The sequence below is a fragment of the Falco naumanni genome, chromosome 6 (assembly GCF_017639655.2).
Source record: "Falco naumanni isolate bFalNau1 chromosome 6, bFalNau1.pat, whole genome shotgun sequence".
Taxonomy (NCBI): Eukaryota; Metazoa; Chordata; class Aves; order Falconiformes; family Falconidae; genus Falco; species Falco naumanni.
Genome location: NC_054059.1, coordinates 58,154,827 through 58,179,581, shown reverse-complemented (window position 1 = coordinate 58,179,581; position 24,755 = coordinate 58,154,827). Strand labels below are relative to the sequence as shown.

Genomic DNA, 24,755 nt, shown 5'->3' with positions numbered 1-24,755 from the left:
GGGAGAGGCCCCAGGCGCCCCCTCAGCGGGGACAAAGGGGAGCTGGTGAAGAACAACTGCGGCGAGGGAAAGCTGCGTGCTGGCCAGGGCAGCTTCGGAGCTGAGGGGTCGGCCCAGGCGCAGACACGAGGTTTGGTCCTTGGGACACCACAGGTTTCTGAAGGGAGGTGGTCTCTGGCCCTTGCTGCTTTTGATCCTTAAGCTGGCGGCTTTGCTTGTACGCTTGCCTCCGAGTCCCGTATTTAAGATCAGACTTTGATATTAAAAGAAGCAGGAAACCGTGCGGTCAGCCAGCCGGCAGGGGAAGGGCGCTGAAGAGGGGCGCCCCTTGCCCGCACTCCCTGGGGGCACGTTCCTCCTGCTGCGGTCGCTGAGGTGCGACCCCCACCCGGCGGGGCGCGCAGGCACCAAAGGGACCGCTCCCAGCCCGCCCGGGGGGACTGTCACCCCGAGGGTGGAAGCGCAGCAAGTCAGCCGGGGCTCTGCACCCCCCAAGGGCTCTTCTCCGCGGTCACCCCCCCGCCCCGCCAGAGCTCGTTACCGCGGCGGTCGCACCGCCCGCTGCCCCTCGCCAGGGCCGGCTCCGCCGCTGAGGCAAGGGGCGGGGGCGGCCCTAGGTGAGCGGCGCTGCGCTGCCCGCGCCTGGCCGGCAGATGGCGCCGCCAGCTCCGCCCGGCCGCCGCGGGGGAGGGGAGCGGCAGCGGCCGCCTGGCGCCGGCTGTCAGCGCTGCAAGAGCCGTGGGTCCGGCCGCGCGGGGCGGCGGCGGCTTCGGCGGACGGCGGAGCCCCCTCGCCATGGAGCCGCAGGCGCAGGGTGAGTCGCGTCGGGGCAGAGCCCTCCGGGGCGGCGCGGTGCGGTGCGGGGGTCCCGTCCCTTCCGCCGCCGGGGTTGTCGCTTGCCCCTGGGGGGGGGCGAGCCCGCGGGGAGCAGCGCGGGAGGCGCCCCGCGGCCGGGAGAGCCGGAGGGCGAGCTCGGGGCAGGGGCCGGTGAAGGGAGCGGACCGAGAGACCCGCGGGAGGCTCCCGGCACCCCGCTGGCGGTCGCGGCCCCGGGCTCCGCCGGGGAGCTCGGCATGGCCCGGCCCGCGCAGCGTCCTGGCCGTGCGCCCCGTCCTCCATCCCGACCCGGGCTCCCTTCGGCGTCCCTCGCTCACCGCGCGGTGGGCATGGTGACGGCCCTTCGCTCCTGCTGCCGGCTCCAAACGCTTCAAGGCCGAGTAGCTGGGCTACGACTTCGCGTGAAGTTAAGCGCGGTGAGGGGCTGGGGGTTCCGCGGGCTGTGCGAGCAGCTCCGGGTGCCTGCGTGCCCTGCCCGGCTGCCCGAGGGCGGCGTGGCTGCCGCCCCCCCCCCCCCATCGCCCCGGCGCCGCCCGGGGAGCGCAGGGTGCGGGCACCGCCGGCATCGCAGCTCGAGCCCCGGGCGGCGGCCGGCCCGCGGGAACGGGGCCCTGCGGCTGCGCTTCCAGCGGAGCTCCGCACCGACACCAGCCTCAAACTGGACGTGCTAAAGCATTTCTACACTTTTGCAAACACGGCTTTCATTAAAGTGAGCATTTTCCTTTCCGATTGCAACCGTTATAATGAAGTTAGCCATTCATATCTTTCTCCGGGTCGAGTTAATTGGCCTTCAAAGAACAGAATAAACTTTTCATGCAAAGTTGAGGTGATGTCTGAGTCTACCTAAGGTATTTAGCATACACAGCTCTTGCTCACCTGTGTGGTCTTGCTTCTTTTTTCTGAAGAACCTTACTACTTCACCACACATGTCCGTAAGTCAGCAGTACTAAGCAGGTGGTACAAATATTTCTGCAAAAGCAGAATGTTTAGAACCCATTTTATGTCATCTACAAAATAGGGAGATGAAATAAGGGGGAGACATGCTTATGGAAATTAACTGACAAAATAGCCTTCTGGAGTAGTTAAAAACCATCTTAAACAAATACATGTAAAAGAAGCAAATGTTTGTTGCATGTAAAGGAATACAATGGGAAATTTGAGGTCATGATGTTTGCGAAGGAGAAAGTTTTTCAGGCAAAAGTGTAGTGTATGTGCTGTCCTAATGGATACATAGCTGAAATTGATCGGCAAAATAAATAGATCTGTGGTTCAGTTCCTGGAGTTTTTAAAAGTTCGTATTAAGATTATAGAATAAGACTTATTTAATTTTCTGAATACATCTGTACAGATACTACAGTGGGAGCTTGCATTCTTTAAACAGGAACTTCATATGGTAAAGTATTTGATAATTTCTTATTTTGTAGAACCAATGGAAAACAGTATCTGATTCCAGTTAGGCAGATATTAGTACATGTCCATGTGAATTTTTTAGCTTCCTTGACTAGTAAGATCAGTAAACATGTTCTTAGTGCACGCTAAAATTCAAGCCAATACATGTGTTTTGTGTATGTTTTCGTCAGCAACTCTGTTACCGCCATAGGTCTTTATTAAAGTTGTCTTTGGATGAATGTCTGTTGGCTAGTGAGAGAATATAAAAGCATTTTGTGTTGCTTAGTTTTATTTGGTAAGGAATTCTTAGCCCTTCAGTTTTCTGCATGCAGTGCAGGAGCTCAGCAGCTTTTTTTGGTAATCTTAAACTTAGTTGACAGACAAATGTGAGACTTTTCAAGACTATACTCAGTTCTTAAGTCACTCTTCTATTTCTCACCTGTGTGTTTTATTTCTCCAGTTTTTCAGAACAGTCTTCCATTACCTAAAAACATCTTTCTTTGATATACTAGCAGTACAAGCTAAGATTTTTGTGCATGTCAGCGAACCTTTGTTCCAAAATGTCCCTCTTTCCTTCTAGACTTAATTCAGTGCATGCTACTGCAGTTATGGAGCCTGGCTGGCAGAAAGAATTTAACTTGTGTGTGTCTACTGCAGTTGAATTCAGTTAAGTACATCTAAGTACTGGCTAGAAATCTGAATTTTTTTATCCCACTATGCAATTTGCAGAGCATGGTTGTAGGAGGTTACTAACAAAACAGTAGCAATTTGCCTGGAAAAACCCCTCACTTCCAAGTATCCACTTAAGCAGCAGGAGAAACGTGTATATGTTTTAATGAGCTTATGCATTGCTTCTAAGGACCTTTGGATGCCCATGGAGAAATGAATCTTGAATGTTTTGTTCCAGTGTGCTCTGCTGGGGGATTGCATTCTAATTGAAAATACAAAGTAAAAACTGTAAATTTGAAAGCACCGTAAAATTTCTTATATTCAACACTTTAAAATTTTTCTTCAAAAAGACTTCACATAATTGTGTTCTTTGTGCTATTTTATGTTGTCCTGAAGGGAGGCTATGCCTTAGTAGATCGATTTCATGTTCAAGAAATACACACGCGCAAGTATAAAATGTAGATTTCTTCAGGGCAGGAAAATAGTTTTTGTCAGCTTTTTTTTATGTAGCAGCGTGCATCAACCTTACAAATAAATGCAACTGTGGACTAAAAAAAAGTATTGTTATGTGTAACTCCAGAGGTCACAGCTAACATCAGGAATTTGTGTAGTTCAAGGCACAGTATATGCCCCTGCCGCAAAGACTGTGAAAGTTAAATGCTCTGATATTTATCTTAAAGCAGTAGAGGGAGTTCATGGACTGAAACAGAATTACTATTATGCTTAAGTATATTGAACATGTCTTGCAGCATTCATGCTAACTAGATGAGACAGTCTACCAGACAGAGTAATAGTAATTAATGTCAAAATTATTTTCTAAAGAAATAAGCAGATGTTCCATGTAAACAAATTTGTATATGTAGTTAAAATCATAAATTGTACTTTACAGAAATTGTATCTTTAAACCTCTGGGTGCTTTTTTCTTTCATCACTTCTTCCTCTTAGTGATCCCAGAGCTAGCTGATTCTGGGAACATACCAGCCATACTTAGGACTTTTTAGCACCTAGCATAAAAGCATATTTGTTTTTCTTCCTGTGGCTCTCAGTTATTTTTAAAGTTAAAAGTTTGGAAGTCTGAAGAACAATATTTCTCTCTGGAAGATGGGAAGATCAGAACTGTGTATTTGTCTCTCATCATACTCATTCTATTCCAGGTCCAGATTAACTGACTGTCCTGCATAGTCCTACTTTCTAGTTTAAAACTGTGAATGTCTTCTAATAATGCCAGTTCCACGGATGTCTTCATCTGTCTCACCTGAGAAGCTCACTTTTAAGACTGGAGCTTTGCTCTTAATACATCTCTCCCCTTTTAATTCTCCCTTTTTCTTGTATCCAGCTATAATTGTACGTCCTCCTTTCTCTGTTGTATCCTCTCTTGATTCTTACCCTGGTAAAGCTTTGGTGTGCAGCTTTCTGCTCTTTGCCCTTTTACCTACCCAAGCAGCTCAACCAGTTTCTGGCACTTCTAGCCTCTGAAAGGGTTTTTGAGGCATCTCCCTGTACTAGCAATTCTTCTCAGAGCTGTTCCTGACAGATGTTCTGCATCCTTTTCTACTTGTGCATTTTAGCCATAATACCTTGCTGTGGCTATGCATGCACCTGTGAAGTATTGTGGTGGGAGCTGTGGTTAGCCCAGATGTTAGACGGTGGCTTCTGGAGGCCTGTGTCTCGCAGGCCTGCAGCACAGCGCTGCTTTCCTCTGCTGTGTGAGGCTGGCACATTCCATCTCTAATCCTCAGGCCAGTTGCATCTGGCATGTGAGGTTACAGAGCAGAGAGGCAACACCTGGGCATGTGCCATTTGGCTGGAGCCTTTGATCAGAAGAAAATTGTTAGAGGTCACAACACTAGCACAGTGGCCCTCTCCCTGCTGGAGTGGCACCTGTTACCTCGCAGTCAGATGGGCTGTGGTCTCCCATGGTGGGAGGCAGAAGGTCTTGTCTTGCCTGTGATATAGTGTACAAGACTGGCCAAAACATGGCATTGGCAGCTTGGTTGGCATTCTCTCTCCCTCTTTCTCCTCACTAGCAGCTCATGGGGTTACTTGTACCAGTATGAATCTGAATAAAGAGTCAGTCTCACAGTGGGAAGATGTGGATAAGGAACACACAGAGATGTTACTTTGCTGCAAGCAGCAGTGCTGTGGTCGTCATAGAGAGGGCAGCATCTCTGCTAGCCTCGTGCTTGAGGTTTGTGGCTTTACCCAGGAGCACTGACTGTTTCACCTTTCCCCTAAGGGCAGAGTAAAGCTAGTGGCTTGGAGCTGATTTAGTGAAATTGTATGAGGAGAAAATGGCTGTGGTTGAGTAAGTCCATTAGCACACAGTTTTGGTTGGTGTTGATACACATGAGAAAATGGGAAGGTTGAGGCAAGGGGAACCTTAGTTTTCTTGCCTAGCAGCAGCTGCTGGTTCCTTCCATTGTGAGAAGTGCATTTACACTCCCCACCAATCTTTGCAAGGAAAGTGCCTGGCCATACCTGCTTCTGAGGATTCAAGATTCACTCAAGTTAAACAGGGGTTTGTGCTGTCTCCTTGGTACCCCTTGGAGCTCACTATTGCCCTGCTGTGGAAAGCAGGAGAGAGAACTTTGCAAAGGGTCAGAGAGTACTGGGGTAATCAAAGCTGCCAGTGATAAACCTGCACATCTGGCTGTATGATGGAAGCCTCACCTGCCACGTTAATAAGATCACATGAAGATGAGGTCAAGTGAAAGTGGTAGGGTTGTAATTAATAATAGGATTCTTAAATATTTAACATGAGTGCGCAGAGCTTGACATAATTGCTCTTTCATCCCTTTTATACTAAAGGGAGGGAAAATACATGCATGGAATGAATTTGATATATCAGATTTTAAGCAAATAAATGTCTGAAATCAAATCCAGTGCTTCTGTTTTACCCTTTTGAGCCGGTACAGCTTTCAGCACAATTCAGTTTGCTGAGACTGAGAAAATTTGAGTGGTTTCATGTTATACATGAAAACTGAGAGTAGAATACAGTGAGATTTGGAAAAGAGGTATAAAAGAAATGCCACCTCTAAAATCTAGAGCCAGTCTTACAAGGTATTGTAACTTTGCCAGTTTTACAACTGTGAAGCTATAAAATGCAGAACATGCAAAACCAAACACTTCAAATCCTAAAACATATTTTTAAATTCTTGCTCTATTTTTTCTCCTGTACTTTCTTATGCTCACAGGACTGCTAGTATGAGTCCTGCTGTGAGGCAGTGCAAGTACAGTCTGACCATGCTCTCTGTCAGTGTTCTCAAGTGCACTAGTGGAAAAATGAGTCGGCTGATGCTGATGGTGCCTTGCTGACTTGTGCAGTACAGTACAGAAATGTGTGGAAATTCTGAGCTGCTTTGCTTAGGGCATATGCTGCTTGAAGGTCCAGGATGTGGCACAAGCTTGGCAGAAGATTGCAGAGGGGTTAAAGGATGTTCTATGTGGCCATATTTAGAATTGTAGATATTGTTTATTAGCTAGTTTTAGCATAATCCTGGAGTTTGTCGTTTCAGAAAGTGTTTTAAGGGTAAAATCTTTCTTACTAGTCAGAAAGTGCCTCTTGGGATAATATATATAAATACAAGACCTGGACAGGCTGATGTTATCTGGTTTTATTTGTATCTCATAAAAATGCACAGTTGCAATGCCAAATTTTAGAAATGTAGTCTGCTGCTCTCTAAACTGGGCATTTTAACTGTTGCATTCTCTAAACCTGTCATGTGCGAGAAATTGTGAGAGGGGAATGACGAGTCTGGATTCCAGTATCAGATGTCACACTGATCTTCTCCAAAACCTTGGGCATACTAGCAGATTTTGTTTGATTCTGTAGGACAGATGTAATGCTGCTTAGCTGTCTTTGAGATCATGGATCAAAATCATGTTATAATAGTTAGCTAGGCTATCCTCATTACGTTTCTACATCTGTGGCATTGGTAAGTGTTGCAGGTGAGTAACTGTAAAAGACAGTCATTTGGCAAGTGTTTGTATTGCACTTTAGCACTAAATCTCCTTTTCTTTCTCTTATGCTGTCTGGCATTCCCGGTCTTTTTCACTGTGTAAAAGGAAGTAGAATATCAGCAGTAAAGATCCTTCTGCAGATTTTCTTATCTGAAAGTGCAAAATCAGTGCAAGAATGCAACACGCATGGAATGATACTGCCTCAAGTACCATCTTACCATGATGATAAAGGTCTTATGCAGAGTATTCCATTTTTTCTCTCCTGCTTAGCACATTTTACCTTTTCTGTGCTTGTAGAACTTACAAACTCTCTGAAAGGGCTTCTAAAAGGCTGTTTTTCTTAATTACTTCTGTACAAGATTTCTTGAACTTTTTGATTCTTTTTCACTTATTCCAGTAAAAAGATATTGTGTTTATATTAATGACGGGGGTTAGTGGCATGGTTAAGTGAAGGATCCACTATTGGATCCCTTAGCAGACAAGAAAGTTCCCGCTGTGAGTAGTCACATAAAAATACTAGGAATCTCTGTATTCTCTCCACACTATCTGTCATGAAGTTTTCTTATATAAGGCTGATTGCTAAAAGGCATCTAATTTTAGTAGCTGAAAGCCAGGGCTTTTACAACAACCAGGTAAGGATAATACGGCAGTGAAATTTAGAAAGACAGGTTTATGGAAATAAGGAAGAGTCATGGTTACATGTGTGTTTTTCATGTGGCCAGATGCATCAGCTTCTCTCACGTAGACTCTTGTCCAACTAACAGGCTTTCAGATGCTTAAGAACTATGTAGTCAGGGATCTAGTTCTTGGGCAGTTTTTACATCTTTGCATTTCTAGTCACTGAAGGGGAGTCCAGGGAGCTCAGAGAAACAACTAGTGGCTATAAAGCTCAGAAGGTCTAACACTCTGTGTCACTTCCAGAAGAAGGAAGGTAACACTATGCCTTGTGCAGTCGGTTCCTTCTGAAGCAAGGGGTCTGTCAGGAAAAATGCTTGCTTCTGGGTTCTTCTGTTGGTCTTCTGGGGTTTGGTTTTTGTAAAGATGTCATGCTATCACCACTAATTTACCTTAGCATGCAGTAATCCTTGCTGTTGACCAAGAACCTAGTCAGTGAAATGTTTTAAATGAAAGTACTTAAAATATGTAATGGAAAGCAGTCACTTTTCAGCTTTCCTGTTCTAAAGGCAAAGTTAGACTCGCAATGTTTTTGTAAGATAATAGAATTTAAAGTGCTTTTAACAAGAAGAGATTCCTCAAAATGCAGACTCAAGGTTAGCATTTAATAAAACACAGAAAATAGGGCTCTAGTGGTGCTTTTGGCAGTGTGAGAGATAAAATTACACTCTGAAAACATTTTTATATTCATGCAAGCATAAAGTGCCTATAAGATGTGGTGTTGGTTTCCCCCGTAAAAAGTAATTGTATAAAATGTTTTTGTAGCAGGCAGTGCAATTTATTTTCATCTGCTTTCTTGCTGAAAGGGCTACCTTTGTTTGCTGATCAGTGAAGTTGCTAGGACCAGATCCTGCCCAAACTATTTCTTTGTCTTTTAAGAACCATTCTTTCTGGTTTTTTCTTTCCATTTATACAGTCTGATTTCTGTCTGAGTTGTGCTTTAATTTGTGAAACACCCTCTTTAGCTATCCAGATACTTAAGTTGTCTCTCTTTAGTACCTGTGCCACACTTTAAAGTTGTATTTAAAAATTGCCTAATAATTAAAGTTACTAATTTATAAATTTTAAGTAAAATATGGGAACCATAATTAAAAACTGTATGGTATGGATTTAAAAGGCTGTATGATTTATATTCTGTAAATATTTATAAATGGTGGCTGAAGGGAGCTGATGCTTTCCATGTTTGCTTCTTCAGTAAGGAGTAGATTTTTCTGTGTTCACCTGTTGGTTCACGTGTTTTTCTTTCACCAGTTTCCTCACCAGGATATCGCCTTGCCACCTGGCTGGAACTAAGGTGGTGTAGGTTTGTGGTTACAAAACGTTTACTCATAAACTTAAAGTTTTAAAATACTTTTGCATAGTTTCCATGGAATAATTGTTTTCATTGTGCTTTAGGTGGATTTAGTAATAACTTGTCATGCTGATGTTGGCTCAGGCATTTTATGTGCTTATCTAATACCTCCTTCTAGGTTTCACACTTTAATTAAAATATTCTTAACTCCACTGAGTAGATCAAAAGTCACGCTACAAAATGCTGACGTATTTTTAGAGAATGATGTGGAGTGAATGTGTTTAGTTAGAATATCTTCTGAAGGCTTCAAGCTTTTTATTCTTTCTCTGCTGTGTTGTTGCGTGCTAAATTTTCATTAAAAAGTGATCAGAGATAGTTGTATTTAAACACAACCAGATTTTCCCTTAGACACAAGTAAAATGTACGTACATTACAGAGTCTGAGGGGCAATTATGCCAGGAACAGAAGATTATCTTCTGCTCAAAGTATTTTAATAGGCAGATGGCAGCTATTAACTTATTGTTGTGGGTGGAAGGAATTGAAGTCATAATCAGGGAGAATGATGTTTGCCTTGTAATTAATCTAACCAGTGCTGTACACTGTTATGTACATATGAGAATACTGAAGAACCAGTGAAGCCATGTGGTCTTGCAAGAGTAAATCCTTCAGTCATGTTGTGGGTCAGGTGGTGCAGAAGCTTTGATAGCAAAGAAAAGATGATGCTGAAGAAGGAATGATTACTTGAATAACCTGATGATTACAAAAAAAAGGGCTGTTGAATAATGCCATTCTTACAAACTGGATCACAATGCAATTCTGAAGATTTAAATAAGGTCTTTGCAGAGTTAAATAACAGATAATGTCAGGAAACTGGGTCAAATACTACAGGTGGAGGAAAAAATATGTCTTCCCTTGTGGTTTTAAATTGCTTCAAAAAATAGAGAAGCCTAGATAATGAGCAATATATATGAAGTCTGAATTAAGTACAAGGAATAAAGAAGAGTATGTAATGATAATAGTTTGTACCCATTTGAGAGAGGTTCAAAGATGGGAACTCGGTTTAGACCTAGCTCTGGAATTGGAAGGCTGCTCAGTTGTGTCCAGGTCCGCACAGACCTATGGAGCATGAAGACATCCTGAAAGGGGAGCAGCAGTATTCTGGTCATGGTTACATGCAGCACATGGAAATCATAGTCTAACATAACAGGGGAACGCTAAGAGAAAGATTTCAACAGTTACGCTGAGTAGGGATGAAGGTGTGAATGGAAGTTCTTGGCAGAGATGCAAGCATTGGCATACTGGTTTATTTTGGAAAAGTGCAGTGTGTCCATTCTGCAACAACATTCTCAGAAAAAACTTCGTACATACCATAGTAGAAGAGCAAAGAGAAGCCAAGGACTGTCTTGTGCTCTCTTGTAGGACCTCTTAAGGTACTGTAGTTACAGTAGGCGTGATAATGGGCTGGGTGATCTATATGGATTAGGGCAGAGGTTGGAGTGGTGTTCTTGCCACTGAGTGTGATCTGGTGCAACATCAAGGATGCACCAACTTGTGCCATGTGCTTAGCTAAACCCCTTCCTTCGCTTACCCATTTTCCTGCCGTTATCCTGTGTCCAGAGCAGCTGTTAGAGAAGCTGACCCTCTTTGGTTCAGGGCTTATCCTCCCTGTTGATCGTCAAGGAGGAAAAAACCACACTCTGTGACTGACTGCTGTTTTGGCTTGCAACTGAGGGTACATTGGGGACCTCAAAAGACTGAGACACTATAGTGTGGCTAAAGTGCCAGTCTCTGTCTCCTGGTCTGATAAATAGCCTCTCTTCCTGAAGTACGGTCATTTGTGTAACTCAGGCCAACTGCAGAGGCATGCCTCTTGTCTTCAGACCCTACCCAACAGCAGGAAAGGCCAAGAAACCTGTTTCTATGGGAACTTCACAGATACCCAGGGCCCTAAACCCCAGATGTCTCCACCCACAGCCTCACTAAGCAAGCACATTCCTTTGCAATGGCATGCTGCAAAACACTGAGTGGGCAAAGCCACAAAATTAATGATGCCAAAAACTCTGAAGGCCTTAACATGGAGTTTAACATTGACAGCAGAATAATAAATACCTAATTTCACAGTTCATGGTGCTGGCAAAGAAAACCTGGAGGAAAAACAAAGGCAACTTTTGAGCTGAGCGGGCCCAGCTAGATGGTGCTGTTCTGACTGAGCTGTACTTCGTGTGGCCTGTGGCCAGGGAATTTGTGTCAGACCAACTCCACATTCCAGGTTTATCAGAGTAATCCAGCACCGCAGTGACTGCCTAGCCATGAGGTAGTGCATTCGCAAGAAGCAAGGTGGCACAAGTTAGAGCTGCTTTTCAATGTATTTGGAGTATTTGTTTTAACAAATAATAATTTGTTTTGTCTTAAAGGGCTTGTGCAAGGGAGTACATGACCTTTGTCTCTGGTAAAAGGGGTTGTTTTCAAATAATGTTCATATAAATGAGCTCTATTTTTGTTGGTTTTAAATGAGAATGCAATTGTGTTGCAGGTAGATGCATCCAAGAGTAGGTCAGGTTTGTTTAGCGAGGCCTGGAGGAAGGCTACGCTGTCAGAAGACACCCAGCTCCTGCTTAGGAAGGCAAAAGTGCGCTGATGAAAAGTAACTAGTTCTTCATTACGAAGGGGTTAAGGGGTATTGGAAACTGAAGCAGATGGTACTTAAAAAATGGGGGGGGGGGGAGGATGTAAGACATGCCTGCTTTGAGGAGCATATTGATTCACTGCCTCTTGCGGACCGTGAGCTCTTACATAGTGTAACGTAATCTTAAGAAAAACTCTGGGGACAGGAACTGTGCCTGTATCTAAACTTATTGATTTATTGTTGTTAATTTATAATTATGATGCTGCCTATAAAACTTTGTGCCAAGCAGCATGCAAAAAGATAGTCCTGGTCCTTAAAAACTGTCATCTTTACTGTCCCAATATTAGAGATTGAGCAGGTAAAGGGGGAGGATAGTATGTCCCTTCTCTGTCAGCATTACTAAGTGTGTATTTTTGTATATGTAACAATACCAAGACACTTAATTTGTATTAAAGGAATGGGAATAATGAATTTGAGCCTGAAGCGAATAAAGAATCTGTCATGTACCCAGTTATGATTGTTTCCCGTGTATTTTCCCTAGAAAATTTGCAGTATCTAAGCTGGATGGGGGTGTGGGGAAAGCAAGCAACCTGCTGGCTGCAGCAAGATTTTGCTTGCTTTTAAATTAGACTTATAAAGATATTGGTAATTATGTGTTTTGTGATCTAAAGGATGCAAATTATAGCTACTTGAAGAATTCATTTTTTAATTAAAAAATTATAATTTTATCATTTCTTGCAGCAAAGATACTTTGTTGGAATTTAATTGAAGAGGCTTGTGAGTTTAATTATAATGCAGTTAGATTGCTATCTAGCGATATTCTTTTGCACCTGGCTTTAGAAAGGTACAATAAACCAATCCTTTCTTAGGAGAGAAAGATTATTAAATCCTGCCATTAAGTTTCTGTGATTTTGATTCAGTGAAGCAGATGTGTGAGCTTAATTACAATTGATGGAATCACAATCACTTCTACCAGCTAAGGATGAGACCCAAGGTGCCTGTCTATTCTGAGATTAGAAAAATGTACCTTTGTGTATTTTTAGTATGAAAGGGTGGGTTTAAGAAATGCTACTGACAACTTCCACCTCTGACTTCCAGCATTTCCATATCATAGCTCATATCTACCCCTACGTTGCTTTTCTCTGGTCTGATTTTATATGCTTTATTCCTTCATTGTTTTATGCGGTCTGCTGCAGTTTCTAGAGTACCTTATTTGTAGAGAACAAGTCTCTTTTGTGACTCAGTGTCATCCACTTTCTCATTCCCTATTATTCCATCGTGACTTCATCTTTTTTCTTTTTTTCTGTTCTGCCTAAAGAAAGAAAAAGAAATGATAACCCTTCCCCTTGTGGCATCTTTTTCTTGACCTCACAGAAAGTTGTGCAGAATGATCAATAGAAAGCACAGTAAGTGGTACAATACTGTCATTACTTTCAGTATTGACATAATAGAAAGAAGCATCTGCTGTCTTTAAACTGTTACATTTCACAACAATTGCTTTGTATTTCCATAGCTACAGCTTAGAAAGCAATGTCGCCCTTGTCTTCCCTAGGCAGGCGGGATTATTATTTTATACAACTAGAACTAGCTATTGGATAAAATGCGAAATGTCATTTCTGGACATTTCAGATAGTTATTTCGTATGGAAGATCAATTCTCAGTTTGCAGCTTGGTACCTGTTTTTAGTAAGTGATATTTTTTTTTAATTATTTTTTTTACCATGATTGCTATTTTCACTTTTATCCATTGCACTTCTCTCTGTGGGATGATTATCAAACTACTTACCAATGTGCATGGCTTCTCAGTGCAGCGGGTCAGGCTGTGGAGTCAGTTTTATGCTAGTTATTCGAGTGTAAATTGTCTCTTCACTGGCAGATTGGCAGCTGTGTCAATGGCTTCTGGGGGAAAAATAAACTAAGAGAGATTCTCAATGTATGATTAATTTCTTTATATTTTGCTAGAACAGAGAAAAGAATTGGCACACTACAACTGGCTGTTTATCCAGGAGCTTCAAATTAAAGTGTTCATTTGTTTGGAAACCTGCCAGTCTATCTCATAGCTACGCATAGATTTATTAATGCCTGATTTTGCAGGGGTTAAGAGATGAAATGGAAAGCTGTAGTAAAGTCTGTAATGAGCTGCTCCAGGATGGCTGGGGACACTTACTCTGAGATGGTAGGCTATGCCTAGAGCTCTTGAACACCCAAAAGCTGTACTCCCTCCCGCTCCTTGACACCATGCCCGACTCAAAGCCCAGTGGAGAGAGGAAATAAAGACACTTGCCCATCCATATCTCTCTTCCAAAGACTGTACTCAAAGAAGATTAAGCCCCCATGGCTGCAGGAAGTAGAATCTACGGTTTTGTTTAATGTTTACACTTTTGATCTACATGACCTGTGCACCTTAAGTTCTTCCTGCTCTGAACCAAGATGAACCCAGCCTCTGCCTTTATTTTTCCATCACAGCTTCAAAATCAACCTTCTTTCTGTTCTGAGTTCTAAGCCTTCTAGGAGAAAGGCAGGCTCTATGGTTATTGCTAGGCTCAAGCAGCTGAGTTGTCCAGTTAGAACCAAACACAGAAGGGAAGATCTTCCTTCAAGTAGTTTGTTTTCTAGGTGGATTAAATGAAAGCATACTTTCCTGTTTAGATCCTCCCATAATAACTTTGGAGCAGAAAAAATGGTACTGGAAATCCTTGCAATTTTTAATAGTTTTTTCTGATCCATTTAGTTATTTACTGTACATGCTTCTAGTCCTCTTTAATCTCTGTATCTGGCATCAGGACATTATAAAGAAGATCAAAGACACTAATGCAGTGTCTGGACAGTTCCTTTGTTCTACTTACCATTTCATCCCTTTGAAGACTTAATTGCAATTTAAATTTGTAAACAAGTGTTTTCCAGTTTTAAATAAGAAACAGTTCTACATACCTTGCTATGGCTGTTAGCTACACTGCAATTACATGGCAAAAGAACCTGTAATACCATTTTGCTTACTAGAAGGGTTATATAATTAGGAGATGTTTTCTCACTATTTGATATGAATACTAGATAACAAGGTAGGTACGCTATTTTTAGTTGGTTGAAAAACAAAAAAATAGAGCAGTAAAAGAGCTTCAATTCTTCAGTGTTTTGTTAGAATAAAGGATCATCTACATATTTTCCTGAAATGAATGTCAGAAAATGTACATGAGCAGAAATTTTGTGTTCTTGCCTTTAATTTTGCTGTCATTGTGGTTAATTCAACAGATACCACTACCTATAGTGTGGGCTTTTTTTTTTTGTTGGGTTTTTTGTTTTGTTTTTTTTTTCTTAACACGGTCAACATACAAGAATTAACATGATATAAGACTAGAACGTGGCTCTGAGATGAATATGGAGGAAATGCATAAAAAACATTAATTAGAACAACTTCATCCAGTTGATCTTAAGATACCTGAGTGAGTCTGAAAATACAGCTTGAATTTTATCATTGTATTGTTTGGTTAATTTAGATTTTGTGGAACAGTTACAGATTCTGTAGTTTCTAAGTGGCTTATTTTATTTGTTGTCGCTACAATTCCAGTAACAAACATATGCACAGGTACAGATCAATGCTGAAACAGTTTCTTGCTTTAAATTAGATTTAACAACAGAATGTAGAATTTGGGTTACTAGTCTTAGCCGCAGCCATGAACTTTGGGAAAAAAATCAAAAATGCCTGTGAAGTGTTTCAGCATACTGTAACTCTTTGTACGGTTGTTGTATTATCTTGTCATTTGACTGTTTCAGAAGATTGTGTTAAATGTGTTCCCCCAGCTATCCACCTCCTACTTTTTCTGTATAAGTATCCTAATACAAAGAATTGTCTGCTCAGTTGTTTTGCATCGGATCCTTGTGTATGACTTGCAGTTCCAAATTACTGATAATCCCATACTTCTAAAGTTTCCTGCATATTTTATCTAATTATACTAAAACTTTCTTTAAAGTGAAAGCCAAACAGCTCTTTGCACTAATTTATACCTCCTATATGCTTTTCCATACTTTATGGGGGCTTTTGTTTTTTCTTTTGAAGTATTATGTGTCCAAACAATCACTATGCCTGTTTGTGGAGGATAAATGAGTTACACATGAGTATATTCTTAGTGTAATACATTGTAGGAATATAAGGTTGTATAAAACCATACATGTTTCACGTTGAAATTTTATGCTCCCTATATTTTGTCAGAAGGAGCCTCAACTAAGAGTTACTAAGTAATAAATATTTTCCCTAATTCTCTAAGTTAGGAGAAAGAATGGTTTAAATTAATTTTATAGCTTCCCTATATTTTCAGTAAGCTATTGGGAAAACAGAGCCTTGAAATGTTACTTGACCAGATTCGTGACTTCCCAACAAGCTGATTTTAATGAGCAGCTAATGGTTATTTGAATACTATTATTTAAGATAGCCTATATTTAAAGGAAAAGATGGGGTTTGCCTAGAGGTGAGCCAGTGGAAACTGAGGTGCACTGTAAAAGCTCTCATATTCCGATTGAAAGATTTGCCTTGGACATCTGATCAAAATGACATTTAGTTCCTGTCAGAAGTTACAGGTTATTTATATAACTATGGGTAGATTATGACCATGTGTAGATATATAGTTATCTATGTAGGTATATAGTATGTAGATATATTTCATTCCAGGTGAATGGGAAACCAGTTAAGTTCGTTCAGTCCTAAAGGAGAAAGTGTGCAACCAAGAGGAAGAGCTGTTGTTACATGCTCAGCTGCAGGAACTGCATGTATAAACTGTGTCTGTACATGCACACAAATGAATGTCTGCATTGCTGAAGTCCAGGTTTCTTTTTTTCCTGGGTGAAGTACGTATTTGTTGGAATTGAATGTACATGGTAAAGTATAAAAACGCAGTGTTACTGTAAAATTCTGCCTTTTAGGTGCCTGAATCTGGTGCTGTTCTGTGTATTGTAGAGAAATACTTAGATTCTAGGTCTCGGGTCTAACCATTTAGCTGAATCAACTTACCATTGTGTGTGTTTCCATGAATTGTTACATTAAGTGTGTTTAACAAAATGTGTAGCTAGATTAAACACAGTAAATAGGATCCTACCTTGTTCCTTGATTCTTAAAGAATTACTCATGTGGTTAATTCAAGACATACCAACAATCCCACTGAGCTCTTGTATGCTATTATGCTTCTGTACTTTGTGCATATATAACCAATGTCTGAAAGCTACATTTCCCAGGCTGCCTAGTTGAAAGGACCTTACAGGGAAGGTTGGGAGGAGGCAGTGCTTCCTGCGTGGAGTAGAAGGTGGGAGAATATTTTGGGGTCAGCAATACTATCAACAGGAGATGTTTTGCTACCAAAATCATTACCAATTCTTATGTATATCGGAGTGAATTTTGCTGCAGGTTCCTGTTCTCCTTGGAGACTGCAAAACTAACAAGTTGTCTTAGGAGTAGGAAAATGCTGATAGCCTAATTTCTTATGGTTTTGTGTCTTGTGGTTGGTTGACTTCCTTGAATCAAGTTAATATTACAGTTCCTCCTGAGGTTGTGCTGAACTCTTCCTGGGTAATGTGCTGTAGGAACCTCCCAGAAGGTGTGCTTTGGTACAGTGGATGCTCTGGTACCCAGAAGGACGAACTTGAACTTTTTTTGCCTGTTGTAGAACAGATTTTCTGAATTATTCTTCTTCCCTATTTGGTTTCTTTCATACCTTGTACAAGGATGAGCTAGCTCATCTAGCATTCTTTCTGTCTATGGAATCACTTTAAATCTTCTCTAACAACTGACTGTTTTCATTAAACTTGTTTTAAGAGACCTTTTACTCTGTTTGAAATCTAATAGAGAACTCTGGTGGTTTGAAGGGAAATAGGGACAGACGCATTAAAAAAAAAAAAAAGTCTAAGAACAACAAAGTCTTGGGAACTTTGCCTGCATACTTTGCTGCACAGTTGCTTGAAATTGTGGATGGTAAATTATTTAGGGTATAGATCACAGGGACAGTTTTTTGTTTAGATTTTCAATAGATGGAAAGAGTTGAGATCTCTTCTGCCTCAAAAACCCTGTCTTCTTCCTAATGTATTCAGTTTTTTATTCCTCCCTTTTCTAAGCTGAAGACTAAGGCAAATTAGAGACGTGGTCTGTGAGGGTAGCCCCAGACACTGGTTCAGGTCAGAATCAAGAAATTGGTTTCTGTTGTTTGCATGGGGAAGAGAGACTTGAGAAGTTCAGATGACTTAGCACTGGAACTGAAGCATCCTATCTATGCTGATAGACCTGGCCCAGGACTGAAGTGGTCAGTGGTGGTGAGAGGATAGCGATGAAGCTATCTTCAACAGAGCAGAATGGCAGCAGAAGCTCAAGTCTAGGACAGAGAGCTACTAGGTGTGGCTGGAAAAAACAAGGATTGTGGAAGAAAGACGGAGGCTGAGAACAGCAAGGGAAGCGTGAGAGAGGAGGTTGCTCGTGATAGGGCTCATGTGAGGAAGTTTCAGAACTGAGACTGACTGAAGGATGACTGCAGCCAGCAGTATGGTGGAGAGATGTTCAAACTGGAACTGTGACGTGACTGAAGTGAAGCCTTTGCAGAGGACAGTGACCAGTGACTCTGGCTGTGGCTTGAGCAAGAAAGTGGAGACTGGAGGATCAGACTAGATTTTAGAGGACTTAGCCAAGAAGCAAAGATGAGAATTGGTACTGGCACTGACTGAGGTTGCAGAGGATAATGCAGAAGATTGGCATGCATATGCTATTTTGGAATGGTTTGTAATTACAGTTCAGTCCTGAAGTTTGAACTTGACCATTGGGTCTTTTAAGTGTTAACTCACTTGTCTTTGGTGATTTGGGCCCATGTTGGCTTCCATTTTTATTTGACCATTGTCTAGCAATTCTGCCTAGCGAATAATCCTAAACTAATGTTCTGCCTTGAGCACAGGTCTGCCTTCTTTTTAGCTGAAGTACCAGTTGCTTCAAGATAGCCTTATCCCGCATTACCCCAAGACTTTCTTTAAGACTTAACCCTGTTGCCCCTGAGATTCTTCGCAGTAATTCCAAGATCTGCCTTGTACTTCTGCTCCTCCATCCATGAAAAAAGAAACTGTTTTCTAGACTGTGAGGACTAAGTTTAGCCTGATTCCCATAGCAACACTATTAATCCTCAAACAAATACCAAACAACAATTGTGTTTAGAGATGGAGGGGTGTTAATAAAGGTGATTTGGGAGTATTCCTACTGAATAAATGTGCTTTTCTTTTGTTGTGACTTCAGCAATCTAGGTTTTCCTGGCAAGCTGCTTCTTGGGTAATAGCTAAGGTATCAACTAATCCTGTAGGCTTTCAATTTTTATAAAAGGTTTTGTGCTTAAAGGTGGTGCTCTATTCTTGTGTGTGATGCCGGGCAGGGGTTCAGCACCTGTGCTGCTGCTTTTTATTTTCTCACTCAGGGAAGGTTGTAATTAACAAGGCTGAGTTCACCACATTGTGCTCTGCAGTGAAGTTGATGGTATGAATCAAATCAGTTCTGTTCTGTGAAATGGAGAAAATCCAGGTACACTGCGGGGGCTCTAGGTAGAAGAAATGACAGAAAGTTCTGCTTTCTGCATGAAAATATATTCAGTTTCAAGTTGTTGAATACTCCAGACATGCTGCTTGTAACCTCTATTCCCTACTACCAAAACTTAAATTCTAATCTATTTGTAATAGAGAATACAGGCCTCTCTGGACCTGGGAAAGACGTTGTTCTCTTCTGTATTAATCACTATGCAGATGTCAGGAGTCAGCTGAGATGGCTGGTTACCCTGCCTGAAATCCAGACAAAAATGTTGTCCCAGATATAGCCTGGAGAAGTATTTTCTTCCACAACAGAAACAGATTGAGAACTTTAAAACAAGTTCTAAAGGAGTGAGAATGTTTTCTGTTATTGATAGGATGTATTTTGTTGTCTCTGTATATATCATACCAGGAAGGCCCAGGTCTCACAAACATTTTATCTTGGTTATAATACATACCGATCCTGATCTTGGACAAGCAGAAGAAGAAAGTAACTGGAGGTCCGGTATAATTGTGCACCCTTCACAGGTTTACATTAAGTGATGAAGGTATGCTGCTCTCTAGCATTTAGAAAATTCAGATGGTAGGTATGGCATTTGTTTCTGCAAACTATGTACATCTGTAAGGTTCTCAAGTTGCTGCAGAGGTACTTTTAGAGCAAACTTCCCCCCCCGCCCCCCCCTTTTTTTTTCTTCAGTATTGTTAGGAGCAAGGACATGTTTTGTCAGGGACTAATGAGGTCCAGGGTGATTGCTTTCTGGGAATGAGTGGTGCTTTCGCATACGAAATTGCTTCTGTGCAGACTTTACCAACTGATACTTTTAATAGCTTTTCAGAAGCAAAAAGGAGCGGAATCCAAATCATCTTTAGCAGGAAAAAGTTTTGGTTTACTTTGTTTTTTTCATGGTGTGTGAATATTATATCTTTCTTAGTTTTCGGGGAGGTCAATATTATAGCTGAAATAATTAATAATGATTGTCTTGACCTTTTACCTCTTTACTTTAAGGCCTGTTGGAAACCCAGTCTTTGCATGAAGCAGATGAAGATGTAGTCACTGATGTTGATTTCACCAATATGATTTCTGAAGAAGAAAAAGAAGAATTAAAGATTGAGCTAGCCAAGGTAATGAATTTGAATTTCTGTGTTACTGTTTCTGCTTCCTTAAACCGGAAAACATTAATTGTAGGATGAAGTACTACACATTTTAGTGAAATTATTCAAGACTACAATAATGTGAAGCAGTTAATTTCCTTAGATATATTTTGAAGATTGTGTGTCTTCTACTTGACGATTGTAAAGAGAAAGTTAAATATACCTTACCATTTTAGTCAAGACATCTTTACTTATAAACCTTCCTTTATAAAGAATGAAGGGTGCTGTTCTTATGAGGTCTGTGGTGGTCTTGTTTCAGTGCTTGTGATGTGGAAAAGATTCTTTTTCTGGTGCTCAGGAAAAGCTGCTGCTGCTGGTTACAGAAGAGAGTGATGATGATGACCACAGTAATTTCAAGAAATTTTTGTTTCCTTTGGCACTGATGTGTTTGGAAAGGGTTATATTTTTGGTTTACATTTATTTGCTTAATTAAAGAACTTCAGGAGATGTCATGATACTGTGAAGGTTTAAAAATACTACTTAATAACAAGGAGATGGGAGGAAAAGGTGTGGACCATGCAATAGTTTTATTAAAAAGATTAAAGGCACTATCTAGATTGGTCTACAGTGGGAGGGTGTATTCAGTTTTGATTACTGCTGCTGAATGCCACAGAAACAAAAGTGAAATTCCAAAATGGAAAGTGAGAGAATGGGGAAAAGTGAGGATTTACCTATCTTAAATACAACACAGGTAACAGAAATCACAGCTGTATGAAGGTAGGGAATTGTTTTTGTCTTAATTGAAATAATGAATACAACAGGAATATTTAAATTAATATTAAGTTGTAATAATAAATACTGTAAGAAGTCACATTCTTAATGACAGCCAGGTCATTTGCCTTCCATGCCGATTTAGGATGTTCTAGTGAAACAAAACCCAAGATTTTTTTTTTGCTTTAATGTTTTATCAAGCCTTGTGTTCCTGAGTTGCTAGTTAACTTTTACTGCTTTGCTGATCCTGTCACATCTGTGAATAATAATAAGGAAGCTGAAACTTGACATGTTCCGTTCATCACATAGCTATGAGGTAGGAGTTGGGATGTTCCTTACTGGATTTTATCTGTACCAGAGACAGTGGGACACACACTGAAACACAGTAGGATCCTTCTGAACATTAGGACACACATTTTTACTCTGTGTGTGACTGATCACTGGTGCAGGTTGCCCAGAGAGGTTGTGGAGTGTCCATCCTTGGAAACAGTCAAAAGCTGTCCGGGCACAGTCCTCTGCAGCTGGCTCCACATGGCTCCACATGGGCAGGGTGGTTGGACCAGATGACCTCCAGAGGTCCGTTCCAACTTCAGCCATTCTGTGATTCTCTGCTGTTCTCTGGTGAAAGGGACTTGAGAGGTAGATGGAAACAAGGAAGGAAAAAAAGAATGTCCTGCAACGACCTGATGATGATATGCCTTTGTCAAGAGAATTAATCTCAAGTGGTTCTGGGCATCCTTTCTGCTTGCTGATTCCTATGGGAGCAGAGAGTTCTCTGGTTCATGGTATAAACCCTTTAATTCATGTGCCAACACACAAGTGAGAGATTGCCTCTCAAATATTATGAGCTTGGCTGACCTAGAAATTATTTTTTAATTGCTTGCAGCAGTTTACTGGAACACAGTTTATTCTTAAAAACAAAATAAAACTGGTAATCATGCTAAGAACAGTTTGGTAACTTGAATTTAGAGTGAACAAAGTCTAAACTTAATTGAGGCTTGTAATTCTTGGAAAAGAGTGTGAAAAATATATAAGACCCTGACTCCTTCAGAAAGAAACCTCTGTGGGAATTGGCTAATGTTTTCTTTTGAAAAGCTATTAGTCTTTACTTTCAATCCCTCCCTGCTCCACCGGCGGTAGTTTAGTTTTCTTTCATGTCCTTATGTGTTAGGTAATACCTGTTTGAGCCTGTAGGAGCAAGCACCTTTCTTATTATACTGAAAGGTTCAGATCTTCCTTAATGCTGCAATCACTTAATAGTTCATATAATGGGGAGGTGTTATGAGCACCTGTTGTGCATGTATTTAAACAGAAAAAATTAGCTGTTGTGCATGTATTTAAACAGAAAAATTATGTTCTGTCTCTATTGTCTTCTTCCCCTTCCCTCCCTGACATTAGGAGGGGAACTAACATTGCTGTATTTCTGACACATTTTTTGTATCCTCTTTTCCTATTCCGCTGCTAGTAGTCTCGTACTGGAGACTTTTCAGAGCGTGGACTAAGTCTGTTCTTGTATTGGTAGTCTGGCTAACACGGCAGGGCTCTGACTAAGAAGCCCTTGGAATTTCTACAGTGTGAGTAAAATGAGTAACCCTTACAAAAACTTCTAAGTCATTTGAATTAACAGAGGTCAGCCTGACATTTCAGAATAATAGCAGAAAATTGTAAAACTTTACGTAAGGCCAGAAACTTGTGAGCAGAACGGATTTTTATTTCCTGCTCCCTCCAGCGTGAGGAGCATGATACAATGACTCTTGAATCATGATGGGGGCTGAGGTTTTGAGCTATCTCACTCATTGCTTCAGTTGTCCTTCCATTGCACCCGTCACAGTAGTCTTTTACTCCTTGCTATCTTCCACCTCGCATACCTTCACAGAAGCAGCTATCTGGTTTGATCTACAAGCTTTCTAGCTGATGCACAGGTTCTAAGTTCATCTCTGTTACTGCATGTTTATTCTCAATTTGAGGAAAGATGCGAGTACCGTTTTCTGCAAAATATGGCTAATTTTATTTGAATGTCCCTGATTCCTCTGGGTGCTGTTCACCCAAGAAAAAACTTATAAATCAACGGGTACTCAGCCTGGAGGTGTAAAATTTGAGCTATGTGATTTGGTACAGAGATTAAGTGCCTGTTATGTTTTGTGCAACTCTGTTCTTCTGTTTACGATTACAACTACTTTTTTTTGAAGTCTACCATAGTAAGGTGTTCACGTTTCCTTACAAATACTTTAAACATTTGGGTATACATGTTATAATACACAGCAATTTGGAAAAGAGGTAACAATTCAATGATAATCACTAGGTTACTAAATACAATAGCTAATCAAAATTTAGGCGTCCCATAGATTGGCTTCATTAAGAGACAGTTTTTCTGTGTGTTTGCTGTAACTGTCTTCTGACATAAAAAGGATTATGTGAAAGAATGGTATAGAGGAGACGCAGTCTTGTGGTTTAGTTTTTTTTTTTTGAAAGCCAGTGAAATGAAGAAAAACATTATTTTCTTCCTCACTAAGTGATCTTTCTGTTACCACTCACCCTCTCATAGTTGTTTTCCTACCACTGGTGTAGCTGGTGCTTCCTTATTACGTTTTTGGTCTGTCACTTGTTTTCCAGCTTTTCATACAGGGTATAGCTGTGCAGAGAGTTGATGTTCGGTTCTAGCACAGCCAGGCAGATGCATGCTATACTCTGGCTGCCGCAGCAGTGCGTGTGGTGGTGAGGTGTGTGAGCTTGCCCTGAGAATCCAGGGTGTCTCCAAGCCGCGGTTCCACGATGTGAGAGTTTTTATGGCAGTGCTCTTTCAGAATTTCTAACCCAGCTGTTTTCATCTGCATGCCTCCTGGCTGGTTTTGGCAGCGTGGCTAGGAGGTGCTGCACTGAGCCAGTGAGTGACATAGCCGTGCAGGCGTGAGTTGTGGTCATGCATCCAAAGGCGGGTGTGCCAGCTCGTGGGGGGCAGCGGGAGTTCCTTGGGAGAGCACTGGCTCCAAGACCTCCATGTCAGGGTACTGTGGCCTTGGTTTCTCTGCTGGCTTTGCTGTAGCTGCCAACTCCTTCTCAAGTTTTTGTCACCGTATTATCACACTGCTGGTTGCGTAACTCACTTTTTATTTCTTAAAACAGTACCTGACAAAGCCTGTCCCTCAGGTACATCTCACTCCTAAACAGTCACATTTGCCTTCCTTTCAGTAGTGATGTTATGTCTGTGGTACAATACAGGACCTCTATGGGTGTACTGCGTGTGCTGCTTTAATTGATCACTGCTGCCTTCTCCGTCTCCAGCCACTTGTTCTGCCCTCCATGCTGTACCCACACAGGTACTTGTACATCTCTCTGCACTGGATCTAGGAACTGATCCTGCTTAAAAATAGCCCTTGTTTTTTCTGTGATGGCTTTTACCTGTGTGAGGAGGGCTGTGCAAACAGCCAGGCTGGGACACTGCACTTTTGGGTGATGTAGTAGTAGGGAAACAGGATGCTTAATCTGACTTAGAAGTATACATTTAATTATGCTGGCTTCTGTTTTCTGTTGGGACACGTTAATATTTTAATAGCTTACTGCCTTATCCTTAAAACTAGCATAATAAATGCTGAACTCACTGTTTAGCTTACCATTCAACCCATTCATCGGTATCATTCCAACCAATAGCTGAATCTTTTCACCTTCACATTTTACGCAGTACTATGTGTATCTCAGAATATAGGTAATATCGACTGACATAATTTTTTTTGTTAATAATAGTTTATGCAAAATACTCAGTTTCACTGAATAAGTACTTTCTGGTTTGTTTTTTTATGAGCTGTTGTATGAGTGTCTACTGGAAAAAGTGGGAAAGGTTATATTTTGGAGAATTACCGGGGTGTTTTTTTTCAGGCATGCCAGCATCTTAAAAGGATGTTCAACACTGTAAAAT

At 41.3% G+C, this 24,755-nt stretch overlaps 1 protein-coding gene across 2 annotated transcripts in view; it reads left to right on the top strand.

Moving 5' to 3' along the window:
- The first annotated feature begins 685 nt into the window (after positions 1 to 685).
- The window catches only part of TPD52L1 (TPD52 like 1), a 57,499-nt gene continuing 33,429 nt past the window's right edge, over positions 686 to 24,755 (top strand). For both annotated transcript variants that reach the window (XM_040598263.1, XM_040598262.1), the window contains exons 1-2: positions 686 to 814; positions 19,986 to 20,101. In XM_040598263.1, coding sequence (XP_040454197.1) covers positions 796 to 814; positions 19,986 to 20,101 — 135 coding nt within the window. In that variant the 5' untranslated portion in view covers positions 686 to 795. The remainder of the gene's footprint in view (positions 815 to 19,985; positions 20,102 to 24,755) is intronic.